Below are 21,573 nucleotides of genomic sequence, written 5' to 3'. Positions count from 1 at the left end.
TTAAATTCTTAATTCACTCCGATCAAAGTGATCAATTAGAGGCCTGGAACATAATAAAATAAATGCACAAATAGTTCTGTTGTGTATAGTACACATAGCCCAAGGGGGGTGTCTGAGATACCCAAGGTGTCAAGCGTTAGCGGTGGGGGAGCACAACTGTTTCAATGGCTTCCAAATTAACGGATTAGGTTATAGAATTATTTATATTCATAATTATTTGCAATAAATTAATTAGCATTACATGAAAATTGTTAAAAATGAGCCAAATGATGTGTAAGCTGTTTTCAAAGATCGGTTACAAATAGCACGTGGCCATCCAAGTCCGCATTCTATTAATAACAACTGTTATAGTAATGGCGGCGTACACAGAGATAAAGAATAGGCAGTTCAAATTAATTTTTAAAGGCCATTTTGAAACAGTTTATTTATTAACAGACTTAAAGTGTACATTTTCTTTAATTACATGCTATAACAATGATTTCCTAAGGGTTAATAATAATATATATATGTGATAATGAAGGAATGTCACAATGTATAGCGGGGTATCGGTCCTGTCTGTGAACAGCATAGGTAATACGGCAGTATGATACCCTGTGCTTCAGCTAAGGAAAAAATATGTCCAAATCCTATAGGGATGTATAATACGCATCCCTTTCTCACGGTAAAAAATGCTGGTAAAAAAGTGCGTATTATATTCACCGGATTACGGTAACTTTTCACCTCAAGTTTCAAAGTGAAACAAATTTTATCGGATCCCAATCATAAAAGTAAACAACATTTACCTTTTCTCGTTTTTCAATGGCTACAAAGCTGGTCAGTGAGGTCACAATGGAGTACCTCTTGCTCAGCTCAATGACGTATTGTTTCAGGTTCATTTTCTTAACCTGTGGGTGCAAAAAGTGCAAAAAATGAAATACTGTATAACAGGGTTATTTTAGCCCCGAGTAATTTTCGCCCTTCTACACTTGCAAACAGTTTCGCCCCATATTGAATTCGCCCAGACACAGTTGTATTTAAAGAGATAATATAAGACTGTCACATTAGAAATCCCCAGTCTTGAATTCGCCCACAGACATGAAGGCGAAAGGGGCAAAAATAAAACAAAGAGGAATATTTAAATCCCAGTATACAGTTATCATACTCTAAATCTCATTAGTCTTTCCTGTCAGTGAATCCCTTCTTCTGTTATTTTGTAGGCACACAAGACAGAATTTTCCATGTGAACTTTACACAAAGATCTCAGAAAGGGAACAGGAAAAAAAAAAATGGACATTATGTGTAAGTACTGCATTGTTTACCTCATGGCCGGTCCTATCAGGGGAGAGAACTCCGTCCTCCCAATCTCGGATCACTCCCTTGGCAGTTAATCTGTGCAGCATCTACAAGCAGAATCTCAACAATGACACGCAGTGTTAAAATGGTATCAGTTGTATATCATCTCACAAGATGGTATGTTATTGATAAACCACAGTGTACATTATTAAGAAAATCTGCTTATATATCAAAATGAATAAATACTAGTTGTTATCAATTTATACATGTACCATTTTTCTGAAATCTCTGAATTATAACAATGTAACTATGATAATTAAAAGCATTATATCCTTTAGATAAGAATCTAGCTTTTATGTACCAGTAGTTTGAACTCTTACCTTGCCCTTTGTAACACTGAGGTCAGAGGTCGAGACAATAGTAGATATCTCTTGAACACCAATCTTTGCTTTTAGGGTAGCCTAATATATGTAATATACCAATAATTAACTTACAGCTGATTGGATTAACTGTTAAAAATTGAGACAAAATACTGCCAAAGTGGCACCATTTATATTCATGTTAGCTCAATTTCTGGGGATTTCCTCCATACCCCTTACTCATAAAATTGCATCCTCTATAAAAAGTTGGTTACAGTATAAAATAAAGCCAGTCACCATGTAGCAGTTGTCCACGAATCCGTAGACCACTTGGCGTGAGCCGCTGAACAGAGCGGTGATTTGCTGTGGAGCTTGTATTGGTGCAGGGTGCTGGTCGTCATGGCGCCAGTCAACGGACACCGAGGTCAGCACTGGCTGGGCCGCTTTCTGTAACTGGGATCTGACCTGACAAGACAAATAAAAAACATATAATTATTGAAAGTCTCCATTACTTTTTAGTAATATAATGGCATATTCTATAAAATTCTACAATTTGGATGAATTGTAAATGTATACATACCGTTACATGGTGGTAGATTTTAGTGCAATAGAATTGCTTTTTAATATATTCATAACTGCTTAATTATATCATTCTGTCACCTTATTTTGAATTCCCAATTGAATTTGAACTTAGAACCATAGAACTTACCTTATCTTCCCACTTGGATTTGAACTTGGAATCATAGAATTCAAAAGAGCCTGCTCCAACTCTGGCTATTGCTTTCAGGAGATGACGATTTGCTACAGAGCTGTTGGTGAGAGAAATTACAACATTGTAACTTCTCATTATGCTTGCAAACTTAAGATTGTTTTATGTTTCATTAATATGATCAAAACATAGAAAAGTTCCACCAATTTGAGGCCAATATTGCAGTTATTATGTTGCTATTTTACAATTATGGCTCTTCCAAATCATGACACATATTGTAGTATAGAAGAAATGAAACAATTCAATACTTTATCATTAAGTATTGGTAAAAATATTTCTAGCAAATATGGAGATTTTTAATCCAATAGAATTTCATGACTCTAAGTATCTTTACTTGACAAACAATCAAAACATGTAATTCTGACAGCAAAAGGATCAGAGACAAATTTGACATTGCCCTGTGCATTACACTGAGATTTTCTCTACTCTTTTCCTTCTTGATGGGACGCCATTCCATCACAGGTATCCCTAACTACTGGCATAAGCCAGCTAGTACCCATTGAAACTAGGTTGACCGAAAAAATACAGATAAAGTGCCTTGTCTAACGACACAGCACACAACATCAAGTGACCAAAGCAGGCTTGAACCAGTGACCTTTAGGTTACTGGATTAACATGTATGACCACTGAGCCACATACAGAGCTTAACTCGTTCTTTACATACTGTAGATTCCTAATTACAAGCGAGGAGTTAATATCCGCGTAAAATCGCGAGAAAAACATCTCGTGAATTTTAAAATTTCGCTTTCATTTTTCGGACAGATGTAAAATATAAGTAACTTTGATTAAAATTCGGCATTCGCGATTTTATGTTCTTGCGATTTAGTGGAAAACGGATGAATCACGGAATTAGGTACTCACGTAAAATAAGGAATTTACAGTACCTGATTCCCATAGTGAAGACCCTTGTGTGTTGAGAGTTCTGGGATATTTTGACCAGAGTATCCTCATCATTGTTGATATAGCCATCAGAGAAAAGGAAGATGTTCCTGGTGGAACTCTCTGATTTAAGGAGGTAGTAAGAGTGTAAAGGCCTGCAGAGTTCAGTATTACCCTGGTTTGCTTGTAATTTCTGCAATAAATGTCAACACATTCATAATTTTTTTTACAATGTTTTCCTTACTTTTGTGGTATATCTACATGTATATGTATTTGCATATGTTTGATTCCGGAAATTTATAGTCCGTCTATATTTTTGAAAAAAAAATATTGATGCCTTGTCTATATTTATTTCATTTTTTTCATCTATAAACCTTTAAATATCACCATCATCGGTCTCTCAACAGACTCTCTTGATGGTCTTCAGACCAAGTTCTCCCCTCTCCCTAGCTTCTTCAGCAATAATTAAGATGATATTATAATATCATTTCTCCCTCTTAAGTTTTAAAATTAATAGAATTTCATACAATCTCTGTTATCTATGTTCAATATTTCATTTAGTCTAAGATTAATAAATTTGCAAATCTGCGTTTTATTTTTCGACATTTTGTAATTCAGAGGCAAACTGAATATAATGGACCTGAGTTGGTGTTTAAAAGATGTTTTTGTCTTGTTTTATTATATTACACGTCTTTTCATGACTACATGCTTGTACATGACTAGTACAAATACATTTGTTTGTGTAACTGGCAGACCTGAATATGCTGCCTTGCTGTCTGTACATTGAATTTATTGGCTGGTAGACTCGATGGGAAAAGTTCTCTGAATGCTGAAAAGACAAAAAACCATAAAATTTTACAACTACATGTACCTAATAATTTCCATTTTGGACTAGCTACAAATCTCTCTCTCTCTCTCTCTCTCTCTCTCTCTCTCTCTCTCTCTCTCTCCAAACTATACCTGTCCCGAATGAGACCACATTGAACCTCCATGTTGGATCCATGAGATGTAACACAAGGAGAGCAGCCTTTTTGGCATCACGGTGGGAGGAGTCCTTCATTGAGTTGGAGCTGTCAATCATCAGGATGACCTCAACCTCTGACTCCTCATCAGCCTCAAACTCCGGGTAAAAGGTCAACATGCATGCCTAGTAAAGTCACAAGCTGTCAGATTGACTGTCACTTTAGGTTATTTGAATGTTCAAAACTTTAAGATCCAAACCAAGCTATAGAGCTATAACAAAGCCCAATGGTGAGGACTTACATAACTAATGCCTGATGTCTATTTCAATAATGTTTATTCCATTAAGATACCAGTAATATAATTTTTCAAAATGTATAAAAATGTAAAATGTAAAATGTATAAAAATGTAAAATGTATTTTAAATGCAATACTACGCAATCAGCTTTGCCTCCAAAAAAAGCTGCTGTCTTGTGGACAATGAACTTGCTCTCGTCCTCTTGCTGGATAATGGGTAAAATATTATATTTCATCTTTCTCTGCTTTCTAAATTTTATCTTTATTTAATCATCATTTTTACAAGCAACCCAATTGTAAATATAAATTAAATTAAAACTATTCCCTGAGAATTCCATATATTTCCAGACTCACCTGTGACCCTCCTTCATCGGACTCGACCCACATCCGCGGAACATGGATTTCTGCTAGACCGATCAGAAGCTGGAATCCATCCTCCAACATCTGATTGTCTTTCATCTGCACCACGGCCTTTGTGGCTGTCCTCTGTGAATAATATAATTAGTAATTTTGTAGTGTTTTTAATACATAGGAAAATTGCCAGCTTGCTTTTAGAAGTTTTGACAATGTACATCTTATTTCAATATGTGCAATGTATCTTCTCTTCCTATCACAAGTTTAGCCTACATGTGAGTTAAACAGAATAATCCTGTTACAACATAATTATAACATTAAACCAAAATCATTACATGTATAAGAAAAGTGGATAATGTATCTATAGATTACCTTGGAGAGTACTTTATGCGTGGGACACTCCAGACTCCGGATGTCAAAGGGCATGTCTACATACACCTGTACACTACAGCAGGTGTTTCCCACCTGTACTGTGTCCCAGCTCTATGACAAAGAGCAGACAGACAGTAAAACAGAAAATTATTTATCAATAATATATAAACAAAGACTATCTCCCCAAAATGGCCACTAGGAAAAATAATGGTTCCACAGTGTTAACACCAAATGACCATAAAAATCTATATTTTATGTTCATGAGTTATCAACTGAAATATAGACTAGAAATATAGCCAATGGCACTTGTTTTTGATATTCACTGCTTTATTAAGAACTTGTCTGCTACAATTAAACATTAAACCTTGTCTTTGAATTCTGGTGCGTCAACAAATTTTTGTTTCCATGGTGCCACGCTGCCTGGGAGACGGAAGTTGATGAGATCACCGTCCACCTGTAGCTCTGTGACATAGGTGATCTTGATGACCACCACAGCCCCCGTGGGGAGGTTCCCCACGCTGACCGTGAACACCTCCTGTAACAAACAAAAAGTCCGCCAATTGTTAAATATGTACGTGATAAATTCTAAATCAAGTCTATGAGGAGTAAACTGATATAAATACATCCTGATTCAACTACACACTTTTAGTTGAATCAGGATGTATTTATATCTATTCTCTTTTTAAACTTAGCTTTCACAATATCCCAACTAGCTTTTTGAGAAAAATGCAATGTTGTTTGACCTTAACCTTGCAATTGCCAATTACTCAAATTACCATGGTTCAAGGTCATGACACAATGACATAAACAACATTAACCTTGGTTCCAAGTATGAGTATTTGCTGTTTTAATGGGAATGGACCGATAGACAAACACAACTAGAGGTACTGTGAGCAAGCTCACAATTGATACCCCCCGCTAAGAAAATCATAACTCATGTATTTTTTCTATTATAGAAAACATTGGATGAATCTATTTCACTGTCCATTTTCTATACATAATAACTGCTCTATTTTTTAATAAAACTGTTAATGCTAATATGAGTACACAAACCAATCTCTATTCTTCAAATTCCATTTTAGTTCAAGTTAACTGTTAATGCATGAGGACATTTGCATCCTTATGTTAACAAACATGACTCGAATCAAACAAAATTCCACATGTCAAGCAGCCATTTAATATAAACATTTTGAATTATAAGTATACTGAGCCCGATTTTTTTTTGAAACAATGACCTTGAACTTCCTCAATTGACCTTGGGTCAAGGTCATGACACACCTTCAGACTATAAGCAATCTTGATGTGAATTAAGAACTTCCAATATTTTTCCATTAAAAAGATATGGACTGGACATGAATTTTGTACTTTTACTTCCAGTGACCTTGGCCTTGCTCAAATGACCTTGGGTCAAGGACATGACACACTCTTAGGTCATAAGCAATTTTTGTGTGAAGTAAGAACTTCAAATGTTTCTCCATAAGAAAGATATGGACCGGACACGAATTTTGATTTTTTTCTGCCAGTGACCTTGACTTTGCCCAAATGACCTTGGGTCAAGGTCATGACAAACCCTTTGGTCATAAGCAATCTTTGTGTGAAGTAAGAACTTCTAATGTTTCTCCATCAAAAAGATATGGACCGGACACGAATTTTGAACTTTTTCTGCCAGTGACCTTAATCCTTATGACCTTGGGTCAAGGTCATGACACACCCTTAGGTCATAAGCAATATTTGTGTGAAATAAGAACTTCCAATGTTTCTCCATTAAAAAGATATGGACCGGACACAAATTTTGAACTTTTTCTGCCAGTGACCTTGACCTTGCCCAAATGACCTTGGGTCAAGGTCATGACACACCCTTAGGTCATAAGCAATATTTGTGTGAAGTAAAAACTTCCAATGTTTCTCCATAAGAAAGATATGGACCGGACACGAATTGAACAGACAGACGGACAGACGGACGGACGGACAAGGTGATTCCTATATACCCCCCCCAAACTTCGTTTGCGGGGGGTATAAAAACATGAGAGGATAACTCTTAATACATGTACCTCTTTGTAAATGTATGAGGGGTATGGCAGTGAGGAAGCATAATATAACAATCAATCTCATGACTACGGTCAGATTCATTCAACAAAATCGGTCTCTCTGTCTCTTTTTTTTTAACCTTTTTTCAGTTTTACCTTCATGAATGTCTAATATTTTTTTAAGGCATAAAGGAATATGATCGTTTACCCCTACCTTCAGAATGTTCACCATACTTACTGCATTATCTAACAACTTATTGTTAATCATGCTAAAATGAAATGAAATTTGATTTTAAAAACTGCATCATGTATACCGGTGTTTCTTCGTCCTGGTCCATGAGGTACGCCCCATGCCCCTCCTGGACGGCCCGCTTGTATTCCCGGTGGGCCGTCTCTTTCTCCTTCACCTCCCCAACGATGTGTTTCCCATTGATGAACGCCTCAAAGCCACACACCGCCGCCATTTCATCCAGCGGGAAGACGTACTTAGCCTCCAGGGCCTGGTCACTATTGTTGTGGTACTCTTGTAACACCACCACCTGACAACCGAACCAAATACTGATGTACTATTACAATCAATCGTTGTTGTGGTACTCTTGTAACACCACCACCTGACAACCGAACCAAATACTGATGCAGTACTTGTACTACAAATGTTGATACATCAAAATCAGTATGTGTTTGCCACTTCAATCAAATTTTACTTGTCAATGACCAAGTTGCATTGATCATGATCATCGATTTCATATATTCTAAAAAGACTGTAAAAAGTTAAACACATTTGAAGTTATCATTAATTATTGAATACAATTTTACCCTACTGTAGTGTCTGATTGACTGCATGTGTACAATCATATTAAATGTAATCAACAATCAGAAATTTTCTTAATTAATTTGAGCTGATAAAACTCTGCTAAAAAACCCTCAATTAAATGTTTAACACCGCGCTATGTTGCGTATCTCTTTATTTTTAAGGGAATGTTTTATGAATAGAATGTTTATCAAATCTAAGGGGAGATAAAATTATGAATTCAAAGTTACTTTTTTCAACTTAAACTGTTTACCTCCCCTGCCAAGTCAATCAGTTTAGCTCGGATATGGGCTTCAAGTAGAGTAACAGGGGTGTTGTCATTAGAAACCAAGCCAGCCTTGACCTTTGTCAATGGGTTTGTGACATCATGTACATCGCTGATGTCTGCAAAATCAACCAGCAAAATATCTTGAAATTTTATCTATAATAGTTACTGTTCTTAAATTACTGTTTAGTCAAAAAAACACAGATGAAATAAAAGTTTCATATACATTTTCATTTTTTTGTTTACTTGTATTAATACATTTGTAGGTATACATGTATCTAAATTAAGTCTTATTCTCAAATTAAAAACATGAATAGCCAAGTAATTTCTTATTCCATGTTATCGTTTTATTATAATAATAATTTTATACTAAAAAGGCTTGAATTGGGCATTATGAGTGATTTTCTTTTGTATTTAAAATATTTTCTATCACTGACCTATAATGGTCTCTTCTGGAGTTTCCTCCCTTTCCAAAGCCTCTTTTTCAACAGAAATCTCGACAGGAATCTCGTTGCCAATGGTGAACTCAACGAGATAACTCAACATTTGTTGGTCTGTGCTGTACACAACAAACTCATCGTCCTAAAGTCAACATGATGAAAACATCAATTTTGTGAGTTATAGATACCAAATTCATACCAAGAAACATAGTAAAAGTTAAATCAGTCTTTATCATGATCATAAGTTCATTTTTGATGGTTCAGCATAGTGCAAAAATCACAAAGAAACATGCATGCCGTGAAATACAAAGTCCTGATAAAATTAATACAAAATAATAAAGAGCAATCAAACAAAAATTTTGGTGGTAGAAACATTCATGTCAGGCAAATACATGTAGCATCAGGGGGCCAGGGGGGCTTTTTTTTCCACAGCAAACATTTTTTTTTTTTAATTTACAGAGAAAAAAAAAGTAAATTGAGATGGAGTTGGCCCCCACGTTTTTGGGAGCATATAAAAAATTGTATTGAAAGGAAGGAAATTAACAGTGAAATTGCTGTTATATGAAGTTATACGTACGATATGCTCTGAATTTCAAAAACTCCCATTATGTTGAGCATAAAATATTCAGAAAACTTCATTTTTAACAGATGAATTTCCCCCAGCAGTAAAATCCACTTACATCCCTAAAATCTACTCACCTGAAAACTTCTTCTCACGAAAGTGAAGTCCACTAAAAAATCTACTCACCTGAAAGTCAGACTCCACCCCCTCTGTGGCAGCCACCCCATGGACGCTGTGGTAGCCACTGGGTGGTGCTGTGAGGTCCCACTGATGTTTGTACACGTCCAGCGTGGTTCCTAGCGCCACCTGGCTGACAAGCATCATCCGCGTGTTTCTGGTTTTGCTTGGTTTGGAGTATTTTATGCTTGTACTACAAAAAATTGCAAAAGTATCCCCTGTCAAAGGACTATGTGCGGTTTTATGCATTTTTTGCCCCCAAAATCAAAGTTTTAGAAAAAGCTTTAAAAATAAGGTGAAAGATAGTTAAAATCATATTGGAAATAAAGGTGTAGAAGGTTATCACCACAGTGACGTCATAATGTAGAAATGACGTCATGAAGATTGCATTTCTTTGATAAATTAATGTTTTGTGACAAAATATGGGTGTTTTCCGATGGTTTTTAGACTGGGAAACATCGAGCGCAGGCTTGCTCAAGTACCATTTTTTAGTATTATGTGTATAACTTTCTGAAGAAAAACATATGTTTAAATCGCACTTGAGCAGACCTGCGCTCTATACTTCCGAATGCAAAATATAGAGCAAAAATGAGAATATTTTCATTTGTTTGCAAATTTGCAGGAATTATGTCATTTAGTTGATGTCATAGATAAACAGCGAATGAGCAATGATGACTAAAATCAGCATTAAAGTTATAGGCATCCTCTATACAATGATTTGTGAAGAGTTTATTTTTATACGATACTATTTAAAAATTGGTTGAAATCGGGGGCAGATATTTGACCATACCGCACATAGTCCTTTATGTATCACAGCAAAATAACTAGCAAGAAAGTCATTGAAATTTACCATCATCATGACTGTGTGAGTTTTAAGAACGTTATCATTATGATTGAGAACACACCTTGCGGAGCTTGCAAAATAGATCCCATGTCCCAGCATTCCTGGATCAGTTCTCTTTCCTCCGTAGTCATCGACGACAACCTTTGGCATTAGGAGACCTCTGTAATATTACATTAACCATAATAACACTATAATTTCTCTCATTACAACAAAAACTGAACATTTTTAGACAACAAGGTAATTAACTAGTTTTTACCTGGAGAGAATTCCAACAAAGTTTTCTGCACTGGAGGCATGAAACAGAGGCATGGAACTCAGGTCTGAGCGGAATTTCTCACTCTCTGAGGGCCGATGTATGGCATATACATTCTGAATTCTCATTTCTTCCCCTCTGTTATATGAAGCAAACATATATCAGACCATTTCAGATTGAGAATATCACTGATTAATTGAAGTACATGCAAGATCGAAGACATCTACATGTACTTCAAGGTCTGATATTGATATTAATGATATCTTGAACAATATTGTACTAAACTCACTGTTTCAGGTTGAGGATATCTAGGATCTGTCTGGGTAGGCCTCCTGATACATGGGATATCTGACATCTGAGGGCCTTGTACTGAGCCTCCGCATTGCCTCGCGTCGACCAATTCGTGGCCTCACTTACTGACACTACGTCCTTAATTAGCTGAAAGGCAACAATATAAAATGTTTAATTGATAATTAACAAAGAGAGAGTAGGGTAAATACAGTGTTTAACCAAGTAGTGATAGAAGTCAGATATCTACACTTATATGTCATAAAAAGACAGATTTATTATGACACATGAAACTACACATGTATCTTTATCAATTCCTTTGTCCCCTGTAATTTGGAAGAAGAGGTTTGACAGCAATGGACCTTTTACATTGTAAGTTACAAATGTATTATTAAGACGATTCAAAAAACACAGGTCTGGCAGCTTTTCAGCTTATTGTTTTGAGAAATTTTTCAACACTGCTGTTTTTTTCAATGAGCCTAGTACCATGAACTTGTTTGTACACTATTCTCTGTGTATAAATGTGTTGACATTGCTGTGTACCTGATGAATTGACATAATGGCATACCTCATGTAAGACATAGTGGTATAGAAATGTATAATTATACATGACATGGTGGTATACCTAGCATAATGCCATATCCGACATATAGAATACCTGACATAGTGGCATAAAAATGCTTCAATACATTGCATGGTGGTATACCTAGCATAATGCCATATCTGACATACAGAATACCTGGCATAGTGGCGTTGTGGCATACCTGACATACATGTAGTGGTATAACTGTCATAGCGGTATAACTGTCATAGTAGTATTACTGACATGGTGGTATTACTGTCATATCTGAGATAGTCGTATACCTGGTATAGTGACATAGTGCAATGCCTGACATAGTGGCATACCTGAGTGACATAGACTCATACCTGACATAGGTCGAGTTTCCTGGCCAGCCATGACATGGAGAAGCTGGTTGTCCTGTATTGAGGTCGGTGAGGGAGGGCCGTGTAGAACTCATCAAACAGAGCCTGGAGTTTGCTGTTGTCTAATTGGCTCTCCTTCATCTGGGTCAAAATGGCTGTAGCTTTCTCAACCTTTGTGTCAAAATTTCATTTTGTAAGAATTTATTTTATGGAAGTCCTACAGACAGTAAAATTGATAATTCCAGCTTTCAAAACAAACCAATAAGTATTACATAAATCCTCTCAGCTGTACACTCTTGAATTGTTATTTACCGGTACTTGCCTTTTCAAACAACCACAGTAATTTATAGTACTCTGTCAAAATTATTGCCAGCTGACACAATATTTTGTTCTAATACAAATGGGCCTGTAAATTTTGTGCTCACCTGGTCAAGTTTGATGGACTGTAGTGGACTACTCAAGACTTCCTCTATCTCTCCCCCTGCCTCCCGCCAAATGTGCTGCGTCAACTCTGCCACAGGGGCAGACAACTCTGTCTCTTCCATTCCATACTCCAGTATCAGCTGTGTCATTTGTGTTTTAAAAATAATGAAAATCTTATCGTCTTATCGTATTTACTGCAGGCAATGCCCTCGGGAAATATGACTTTCCATGAAGGAATAAATCTTCATAATTATCCCCCTACCCATCATGCAATCAATGTAAAAAGTCTGTTATTTGAGTGACAGACAAATATCAGATACTAATGTGAAGGCTTGTTTTATATTTGCAAATAACTTCAAGATAATTTATATGGTGAGGGCAATATAAACTATCTAGTAAGTTTGTAATTCTTCCTAACAGGTGGTCAGAGTTGATACAACAGCCATGGATGAAGAATTAGGACAAAAATGAATCATTGAGCCCTATGAACAAAAAGTTTTTATAGGCTGAATCAAAACTCATACCTTCTGGAGCTGTTTGGTTCCGATATTCTGACAGGAAGGTTTGTGACAGACATTCATGCCACTCGGGGGGTCCTTCATCTGTTTATAGAGGGCACTGTACACACTCAGGGCCTCCTCTGAAGTCTGCACGAAGCGGAACTCCTTGCTTCCACTGTCTGCTTTATTCTGGGGAATCAAAATACAAAATACACGATTGTACTTTATTTACCCTGAAATTGTTATTTAATTTAAATCTGCCATATTGTAAACCGTTTAAATTAAATTCTGCATGGGTTTCATTTACATACATTTTCTAATTTTTTACCTCATTGTAATACATGTATATATAACATGAGGATAACAATTTTTAATAATTCGGTAATTTTTTGTATTCTTTGAAAACAATTTGTATGCGTATGGCTTCAGTAAGTTTTAACAGTATCTATTGTTCCAACACCGCAGCCTCACCTGTAAATCCTCTACACTGCCTCTGTGAGAACAAACACAGAATCTCGGTGGGGCGTCCTTGTTTTCAAGGGCAGTAACTCCTCTAAAAGTACAAATTTCCAGAACTCCAAACTGTGTGGTGTGGGTTTTCTTGTCATATTTCTGTAATCATAGCAATAATCAAATGTAGGAATGTAACAGTGCCATGTAGTACAATGAAATTAAACCCTTAAAGTTTGTAATTATTAACCTTTTATTTAAATGCTGTAAAGCTGAATCAGAAAATGTGCATTTATTTAATGATTACTGTAAACGTACTACATGTACATTTGGCTGTGTATTCTATTTAGCGCTATTAGCAGAATGCAGCTTCCGTTAAATCAAGTACATTGCCAAATGCCATTCATATATGTATATGAATAGTCAAATTCAGAAAAACGCTAATTCAAATACAAGCCAACTTGTTCAAAAACTAATTTCCGCCAAATATCGTACAAACCAAATATAATATGATTACAGTATTGTTGAAAAATCCCAGACTCTTGGGTAAATATTCACTTCAAATGTAATAAATTAAACAACTCATTAAAAAATGCCCGACTCTGGGATAAACATTCACTTCAAATATAATGAACTAAACAACTCATCAAATGTACTAGAACATATAAGAACTACAAAATATACATTTTTTTCTTCATGTCATTTTTATTTACAGATGTTAATTTACCTGAAACATGGCAAACTTTGCAACCTCGCTTTCATCGTCAAATGGTGGCATATTTTTGTCTTTCTCCTTCCATGCTTTCACAGACTTTGGGTTAAAAGTAAAAACAGTTTTCCTATTCTTTACTTTTGGCTTCAACTCAGATTTTTCAGCTTCAAAAGGAAAACAGTTAAATTACTGCATGATCCAGAAAAACATTGTAAGATCTGTCACAGATTTCTGTGTTGTCAGTTTTTGAAAGTTTCACAAGATTTATTGCATGATACAGTTTACTGTGGAATCATTAAAATTCGTGGGGGCCAATTTTCGTGGATTGCTTAAATTTTACAGGTTTGTCGGGACGTAATTTCGTGTATTTTCGTATACATGCAAGAGGAATATGACTTTATAGCCCTAATTTATTAATTCATGGGGGATGTTATTTCGTGGATGAGAGGTACCCACGAATTCCACGAAAATTGAGCCACCACGAAATCTAATGATTCCACAGTAATTCTGGTACATGAATGTCAAACATCAGTACATTTGTAGATGTATGTACATGTACCATGGCAATGCGAGTTGAAAGCCTCAACCACCGTTTCTGTATGATTTTCAAAAATAAACCACTGTATCTCAAAGCTTTGCATGATATCATTATTTTGAATTTTTCCCCAAATCCCATCATGTTGAAGATAATAGAGAGGATAAATTGTACATGATTGCACATAAACATGCACATGAATGAGATTCCTACTGTATACAGGTCACGAATTGATGTCCTCAACATGTGATTTTTTCAAAACAATTCAGCACAGGTGCTCTTTTGATTTGATAACAATACAGCAGGGCAAGGGTTAATCTTTATTGAATGATTTTCACTTAAAGTGAAATAAAAGTAATGTGTGCAATGGTAGAAGGGGGTTACATTCTTATAATTATATTAAATATGTGACCCTAGATGAGACCCTGTATTTCACCGACCTTGACTTTTGTCAAATAGGTCAGGGCCATGACACACCCTCAGGTCATTAGCACTCTTTGTCCCCATTTTGAACTTCTAATGTTTCTTCTTAAAACGTATGATCAGAAATGTAATACAATCTGATTAAAATCAGACCAGCGTTTATCTCCTTGTTTTTTCTATTGTCGCTACTTGTGATTGAAATGTAATATACCGTAGACATACAGAAAGGCATGATAATTCCTACAAACCCCCGGACTCTGTTTGCTATATACATACGTTATGATAAAGGATAATGATGTTCATTGAAAAGCTGTATTATTTTATTTTTTTTAATTTTAACTTAACCCCAACCCCCTTGTAAATTTTTTCAGGTTTGTTAACTTACCTGAAATTTTGCCTGAGCTGAATTCCTGTGCTTTTGTTTTCCCGACCAGAAGGTAATTGTCTGTGTCCAGTAGCTTCCCTTGACTGATACAGTCAAAAATAAAATCCAGTGAAAGCACAGGGATGCAGAACTTTGCTGCCATTTTACATTTATAGCTGACATCTGCTTTCTCTGCATCATTCAGCACAACATGGGTACTCTAGAGGTATCAAAAAAATCAAAGATAATACAACTTAATCATAATTAAAATAATAACAAGCATTCTGGGAAAAATGTATAAGCAATACATATGTCCCTAGCTGCTGAAACCACCAATTGTCATTTTATGTGCTAAATAGATTTTGAGAGCATTTGATCAAAATTTTTTACAGGACGAATTTGACAAGTAAATAACAAAAACAAGTCTTTTAAAATTTTAAAATTTCTTTATCATCTGTTGATCTTAAAAAAACAATCTCTTAAAAAACTCCAACACGATTTTACGTTCTTAATTATAAAGCTAAACAAAAAATTTTAAATCATTTTCTCACACATAATGTAAAAAGCGTGGAGATTGAAGTAGGGACATAATGATTTCACTGGTATGGGACTACAACCTAACTTGATAAATGTGTAAATAGCTTCTCTCTCTCTCTCTCTCTCTGCACATGACAATTATGAAAAGATTTTTTAAATTTTATGAATCAAAATTTACCTATTCTTTCCTTATGTAACCTAAAGCACTAACGTCTTTCTATTAGATATGCATATAATGGGTATATAAGAATGAACAAGGAAATATTAAAAGTAATCTCCTGAAATGGATATCAATTTCCATTATAGCATAAAGTATTGTGAATGTGTAATTATGTTGCACTGAGAGGACAGCTAGTGTAAATATCAGTCTCAACTAGACAACTGCATGACACTGTAATCTGCCTGGTTTCTACAGATGTCTGCAGACTAAGGTTGTCTCACTTTGCAAGGAAGTATTACATTGTGTACCTTCTTGGTAACTATGTAGGAGATGACTCCTCCATTTTGTGTGATGGTACTCCTGACTTCCCGTTTCTTCTTGAAGCCAACACTGGTGCTGAGGTCCAGGACGATCTGGCACCCTGCCAACACGCCCGCCATATTGTCTACACAGCTATAGCACAAGTGTCAATCTGTAGCATAAAACAGTTTCAATATACATGAAATTAATACTGTAACAGTAACTATATATGTCCCAAGTTTCCGCTTCCACCACTTTTTGCTTAATAATATTTTGATAATTGTAAATACCTTTGTGTCCATGCAAGCTATGTTCATCTACTAAAATGAAAAAAGTCCAGATTTTCTGTTTTTAAAATGCTCGGCTCTCTACCAGTTTGTTTTCAAAACACAACCAAATATAGAAAGTCTATGGGGATTTTGCAATAAATAAAGAGTGCTATTGTTCTGAATACACAACTGTTGTGTAGGTTACTTTGCGGTGGTAAAAGTTTTCGAGACAAAGCCAAAGTTTTTTGGTAAGGGCAAGTCCATGCGGGTTGCATTTAACAATGATGACACATGTGTGGTTCCTTCTGCGCTCGCCCCAACAGTCACACCGTAAAACATATTATTCCTTATTTGGAGTTCAAATTTTAATAAAAATCTTTGGTTTTAGATATATATAATATAAACAACATCACACTGTTGATTTGATCTCGTCCCTGGTATCAGCCCTCGCATGGTATCGGTCCATGGGCAGATACCAACTACTCAGGCCGATACCAGGGTCGATATCATGTAGAAAGAATATTCTCGCATTATCACCGGTGTGAGATCGGTTTGTCCGGTGTGAGACAGCAGTGTGAGATTTTTCTGTCTTACACTGTGTATTACTACGCCGTTTTAAAACATAAACAAACGTTGTCTGCTGTAGGGAAATGCAAAATGGTGCATTGAGATTATCCATTAAGTAATTGTGTTGCTTAATTAATTACAATTTATCATATTTTAAATTTAAAAACTGTCGTATGCTCTCATTTTGACTTGCACTATTTGAAGCACGCGGAGGAATAAACTGAAAGTAATCTTTTGAACGTCATAACAGAAAGTTGTCAAACATCATTTTTTAAGGTAATATAATGCGAGAAAAATAATCATTCATTATATACTCGTGTGGGATTGTGAAATTCCACCTCGGGGCCAAGATTCACGGTCTAGGACTCGGCAAAGCCTCGTCCTAGACCGTGAATCTTGTCCCCTCGGTGGAATTTCACTATCCCACACTCGTAATAATGAATGATTCTATTAATCTTACCGTGACCAGGCTATGGGTCCGTAGGACATCTGTCATCTTAATGATAGAACATTCTATCTAGATATCATGGACATCAAAACAACAGTGTGATATTCTGTACGTACATGTAGGTTATATCCATAACATCACCACGTAGTTGTTTGTGAAATGATAAGTTTTATTTTAAAAAAGTAGTGTTTATGAAAATTTCTACAACAATTCAGACTTACCCTACAGAAAACTCAGCGAGTGACAAGTTGACATTTTAGTGAAGTTCATGATGAACAGTCGTGCATAATGATTATTTTCAGCAATTTCCTCATGGTGGACTCTGTTCGGAAGTTCGTGCTGTCATCATTTATGTACACTGTATTAATATTGGACTTAATTATTTAGTTTTATCATTATACATAAAAGTCAGTGTACAGGTCTAATAATTGATGCATTGTTCAACTTTCTTCAATCCATCGTCCCATGCAGTCGCTGCAAGAAACACCGGAACTCCTCGTCGTTTTTAGAAAGTGAAAGTAGAAAAGTTTCCAGGTCGTAGGTGTCACTACAGTAATAAATTTTACTATATATTCTTACCAAAATTGCACAACTTTACATACAGATTAAAAATTCAAAACGAACTTCTGGAAAAAATCCTCTTGACATCTTTTTGAACAACGCTTCATTTACAATTTTCTAGCAAAATACACACGTGCATCCAGCAAGGCGTGAGACTTTGTTTACCTCGAAGTTACACATGTGCTTGAAAATCAAGCCCGGGCCTTTTCACCCCCTCCGGAAACAACACGCATCAAAAATTCAAATGACCTCGCATTATTACAAAAATGGGATAGTTAGACCTCTTACACATTGTTTTTCATCTCATAAAAAAAAAATCAGCTCCTGTCGCGTGCGCAAACGCCCCGAATTCAAAGGAAAATTTGGGAATTATTTTGGCTCAGCTGAACCTTCAGTGAAATACTGTTATGACACCTGCAGCAGCTAGCCTAGCCGCTAGGTCGTAGATATCTAGGTCTATAGAACGGACCGCTAGGTCTCAGATTTGAAGTTGGAAATATTCAACTAAAGAATAATTTCATCGACCTAAGATTTTTAATTTCAAGTGGAAATATACATGTTAAAATTCATTTTATAACTGAAAGGATGAACAAAATAATATTCATATATATATATATATATATATATATATATATATATATATATATATATATATATAATAAGTTCATATATATTTAGTTATTTTATAACGTTGGTGGAAGTGGGTTCTATTCATTCAAATTAGTATTATTGTGCACTATTGCAACTGAACATCAATATTATATTTAACGTTACAACAATCCTCAAGCAAACTGATATATATATATTGTGCTATGTAATAATTCAGCATTCCTTTTAACAGTGATCGAATCTACAACAACTACAACAGAGAGACCAGGAATAAATTTGGCTCTGTTGTTGGGAGCCTCGGTACTTCCTTTACTGCTTCTTGTACCAGCCGGTCTCGTGGGCGCCTTAACATCAGGCTGACACAGTGCACTGTTGTATGAAGCCCATTGATAATGAGGTATAGAATAGGGTACTTTTTATATCCTATAACCAGGCACTATAACCAGGATGTGCGCATGCGTGAACCAACTTTCCATCGGGATCGGTAAACGATTGGGAGGAAATTCGAAAGCTATTTGGAGGAACTTCGAACTGATATATGTGCAATTTAAAAATGCGATTTTTATATGAAAAATATGATCAGAAGTGATAAAAATGTTATGTACATTAGATTTTACACCAAAAAATTAAATAAATAATTGAGAGAACAATCAAAATCAATGTTACAGGAAAACAACAGGCACTTAGCATCGGAGGGGGGGGGGGGGTTGGAATGGGGGCAGGGATAGGGGGACGGGACTGCCCCCCTCCAGCACACGTTTTCTCGCAGCAAATATTTTTCTTGAATTTACTTATAAAAAAGTAAATTAACATACAGTTGCACCCCCCCCCCCCCCAATGTTTTGGGACCATGTAAAATTTGAAATGAAAGAGAGGAAATAAACTGTGAAATTGAAGTTAAAGGTACACTTAGCCCCCTACCCCCACGGATTAGGATTTTCAATTATTTAAAAAGTATTTTTGAGTTGGTTTTTTTTTTCAAGGCAAGATTGGATGAGTCTGCCCTCAACCCACTTTGCTACGATGCTGGGTGCCTGAACAAAATATCATGGTTTCATTACATACATGTATGCTAGTATAAAGACTTTATGTAAACCAATATTATCTCGTGCATTGTTCCATTCACCAGGTTCTACAAACACCTTAGTCCAAAATAAATAAAAAAAAATCCTAGACTAGGAGGGGAAGAAAGAAGAAATCTATTTTCCTTTTCTTTTTTTTTTACTCAGGAGCTATTTTGTTGGGGGGGGGTATTAGGGGTGAACAGGTCACTGACCCCTTGTAGATCTACCCATGACCTATCACCAGGGTCTGTATACACATAACCAGGGTCAGTATACCCATCATCATGGTCTCCAGGGTCAGAGTACGTATCACCAGAGTCTGTGTGCCCATCACCAGAGTCTGTACACACATAACCAGGGTCAGTATACCCATCACCAGGGTCTTCATACCTATCACCAGGGTCAGAGTACGTATCACCAGAGTCTGTGTGCCCATCACCAGATTCTGTACACCCATAACCAGGGCCAGTATACCCATCACCAGGGTCTCCATACCTATCACCAGGGTCAGAGTACGTATCACGTGAGTCTGTGTGCCCATCACAAGTGTCTGTACACCCATAACCAGGGCCAGTATACCCATCACCAGGGTCTCCATACCTATCACCAGGGTCAGAGTACGTATCACCAGAGTCTGTGTGCCCTTCACCAGAGTCTTTACACCCATAACCAGGGCCAGTATACCCATCACCAGGGTCTTCATACCTATCACCAGGGTCAGAGTACGTATCACCAGAGTCTGTGTGCCCATCACCAGGGTCTGTACACCCATAACCAGGGCCAGTATACCCATCACCAGGGTCTCCATACCTATCACCAGGGTCAGAGTACGTCTCACCAGAGTCTGTGTGACCATCACTAGAGTCTGTACACCCATAACCAGGGCCAGTATACCCATCACCAGGGTCTTCATACCTATCACCAGGGTCAGAGTACGTATCACCAGAGTCTGTGTGCCCATCACCAGGGTCTGTATACCCATAACCAGGGCCAGTATACCCATCACCAGGGTCTCCATACCTATCACCAGGGTCAGACTACGTGTCACCAGAGTTTGTGTGCCCATCACCAGGGTCTGGATACCCATAACCAGGGTCAGTATACCCATCACCAGGGTCTCCATACCTATCACCAGGGTCAGAGTACGTATCACCAGAGTCTGTGTGCCCTTCACCAGAGTCTGTACACCCATAACCAGGGCCAGTATACCCATCACCAGGGTCTTCATACCTATCACCAGGGTCAGAGTACGTATCACCAGAGTCTGTGTGCCCATCACCAGGGTCTGTACACCCATAACCAGGGTCAGTATACCCATTACCAGGGTCTTCATACCTATCAACAGTGTCAGAGTACGTATCACGTGAGTCTGTGTGCCCTTCACCAGAGTCTGTACACCCATAACCAGGGCCAGTATACCCATCACCAGGGTCTTCATACCTATCACCAGGGTCAGAGTACGTATCACCAGAGTCTGTGTGCCCATCACCAGAGTCTGTACACCCATAACCAGGGCCAGTATACCCATCACCAGGGTCTCCATACCTATCACCAGGGTCAGAGTACGTATCACCAGAGTCTGTGTGCCCATCACCAGAGTCTGTACACCCATAACCAGGGCCAGTATACCCATCACCAGGGTCTTCATACCTATCACCAGGGTCAGAGTACGTATCACCAGAGTCTGTGTGCCCATCACCAGAGTCTGTACACCCATAACCAGGGCCAGTATACCCATCACCAGGGTCTCCATACCTATCACCAGGGTCAGAGTACGTATCACCAGAGTCTGTACACC

General features: G+C 37.0%; 1 protein-coding gene across 1 annotated transcript in view; it reads right to left on the bottom strand.

The window, feature by feature from the left end:
- Positions 1 to 18,373, bottom strand: part of LOC128184968 (protein mono-ADP-ribosyltransferase PARP4-like) — a 47,893-nt gene extending 29,520 nt beyond the window's left edge. The window contains 26 exon segments of the mRNA XM_052854628.1: positions 783 to 884; positions 1,299 to 1,379; positions 1,653 to 1,733; positions 1,929 to 2,096; positions 2,341 to 2,440; positions 3,285 to 3,472; positions 4,035 to 4,108; positions 4,240 to 4,426; positions 4,891 to 5,022; positions 5,263 to 5,373; positions 5,627 to 5,797; positions 7,604 to 7,828; positions 8,354 to 8,484; positions 8,803 to 8,947; positions 9,554 to 9,737; positions 10,450 to 10,548; positions 10,645 to 10,779; positions 10,931 to 11,079; positions 11,857 to 12,024; positions 12,279 to 12,416; positions 12,801 to 12,965; positions 13,248 to 13,388; positions 13,954 to 14,102; positions 15,282 to 15,480; positions 16,266 to 16,429; positions 17,763 to 18,373. Coding sequence (XP_052710588.1) covers positions 783 to 884; positions 1,299 to 1,379; positions 1,653 to 1,733; positions 1,929 to 2,096; positions 2,341 to 2,440; positions 3,285 to 3,472; positions 4,035 to 4,108; positions 4,240 to 4,426; positions 4,891 to 5,022; positions 5,263 to 5,373; positions 5,627 to 5,797; positions 7,604 to 7,828; positions 8,354 to 8,484; positions 8,803 to 8,947; positions 9,554 to 9,737; positions 10,450 to 10,548; positions 10,645 to 10,779; positions 10,931 to 11,079; positions 11,857 to 12,024; positions 12,279 to 12,416; positions 12,801 to 12,965; positions 13,248 to 13,388; positions 13,954 to 14,102; positions 15,282 to 15,480; positions 16,266 to 16,397 — 3,555 coding nt within the window. The 5' untranslated portion in view covers positions 16,398 to 16,429; positions 17,763 to 18,373.
- Positions 18,374 to 21,573: the final 3,200 nt, after the last annotated feature.

The sequence above is a fragment of the Crassostrea angulata genome, chromosome 5 (genome assembly GCF_025612915.1).
Source record: "Crassostrea angulata isolate pt1a10 chromosome 5, ASM2561291v2, whole genome shotgun sequence".
Lineage (NCBI taxonomy): Eukaryota > Metazoa > Mollusca > Bivalvia > Ostreida > Ostreidae > Magallana > Magallana angulata.
Note: the sequence above shows the minus strand (reverse complement) of the source record. Positions and strands in the feature narration are given on the sequence as shown.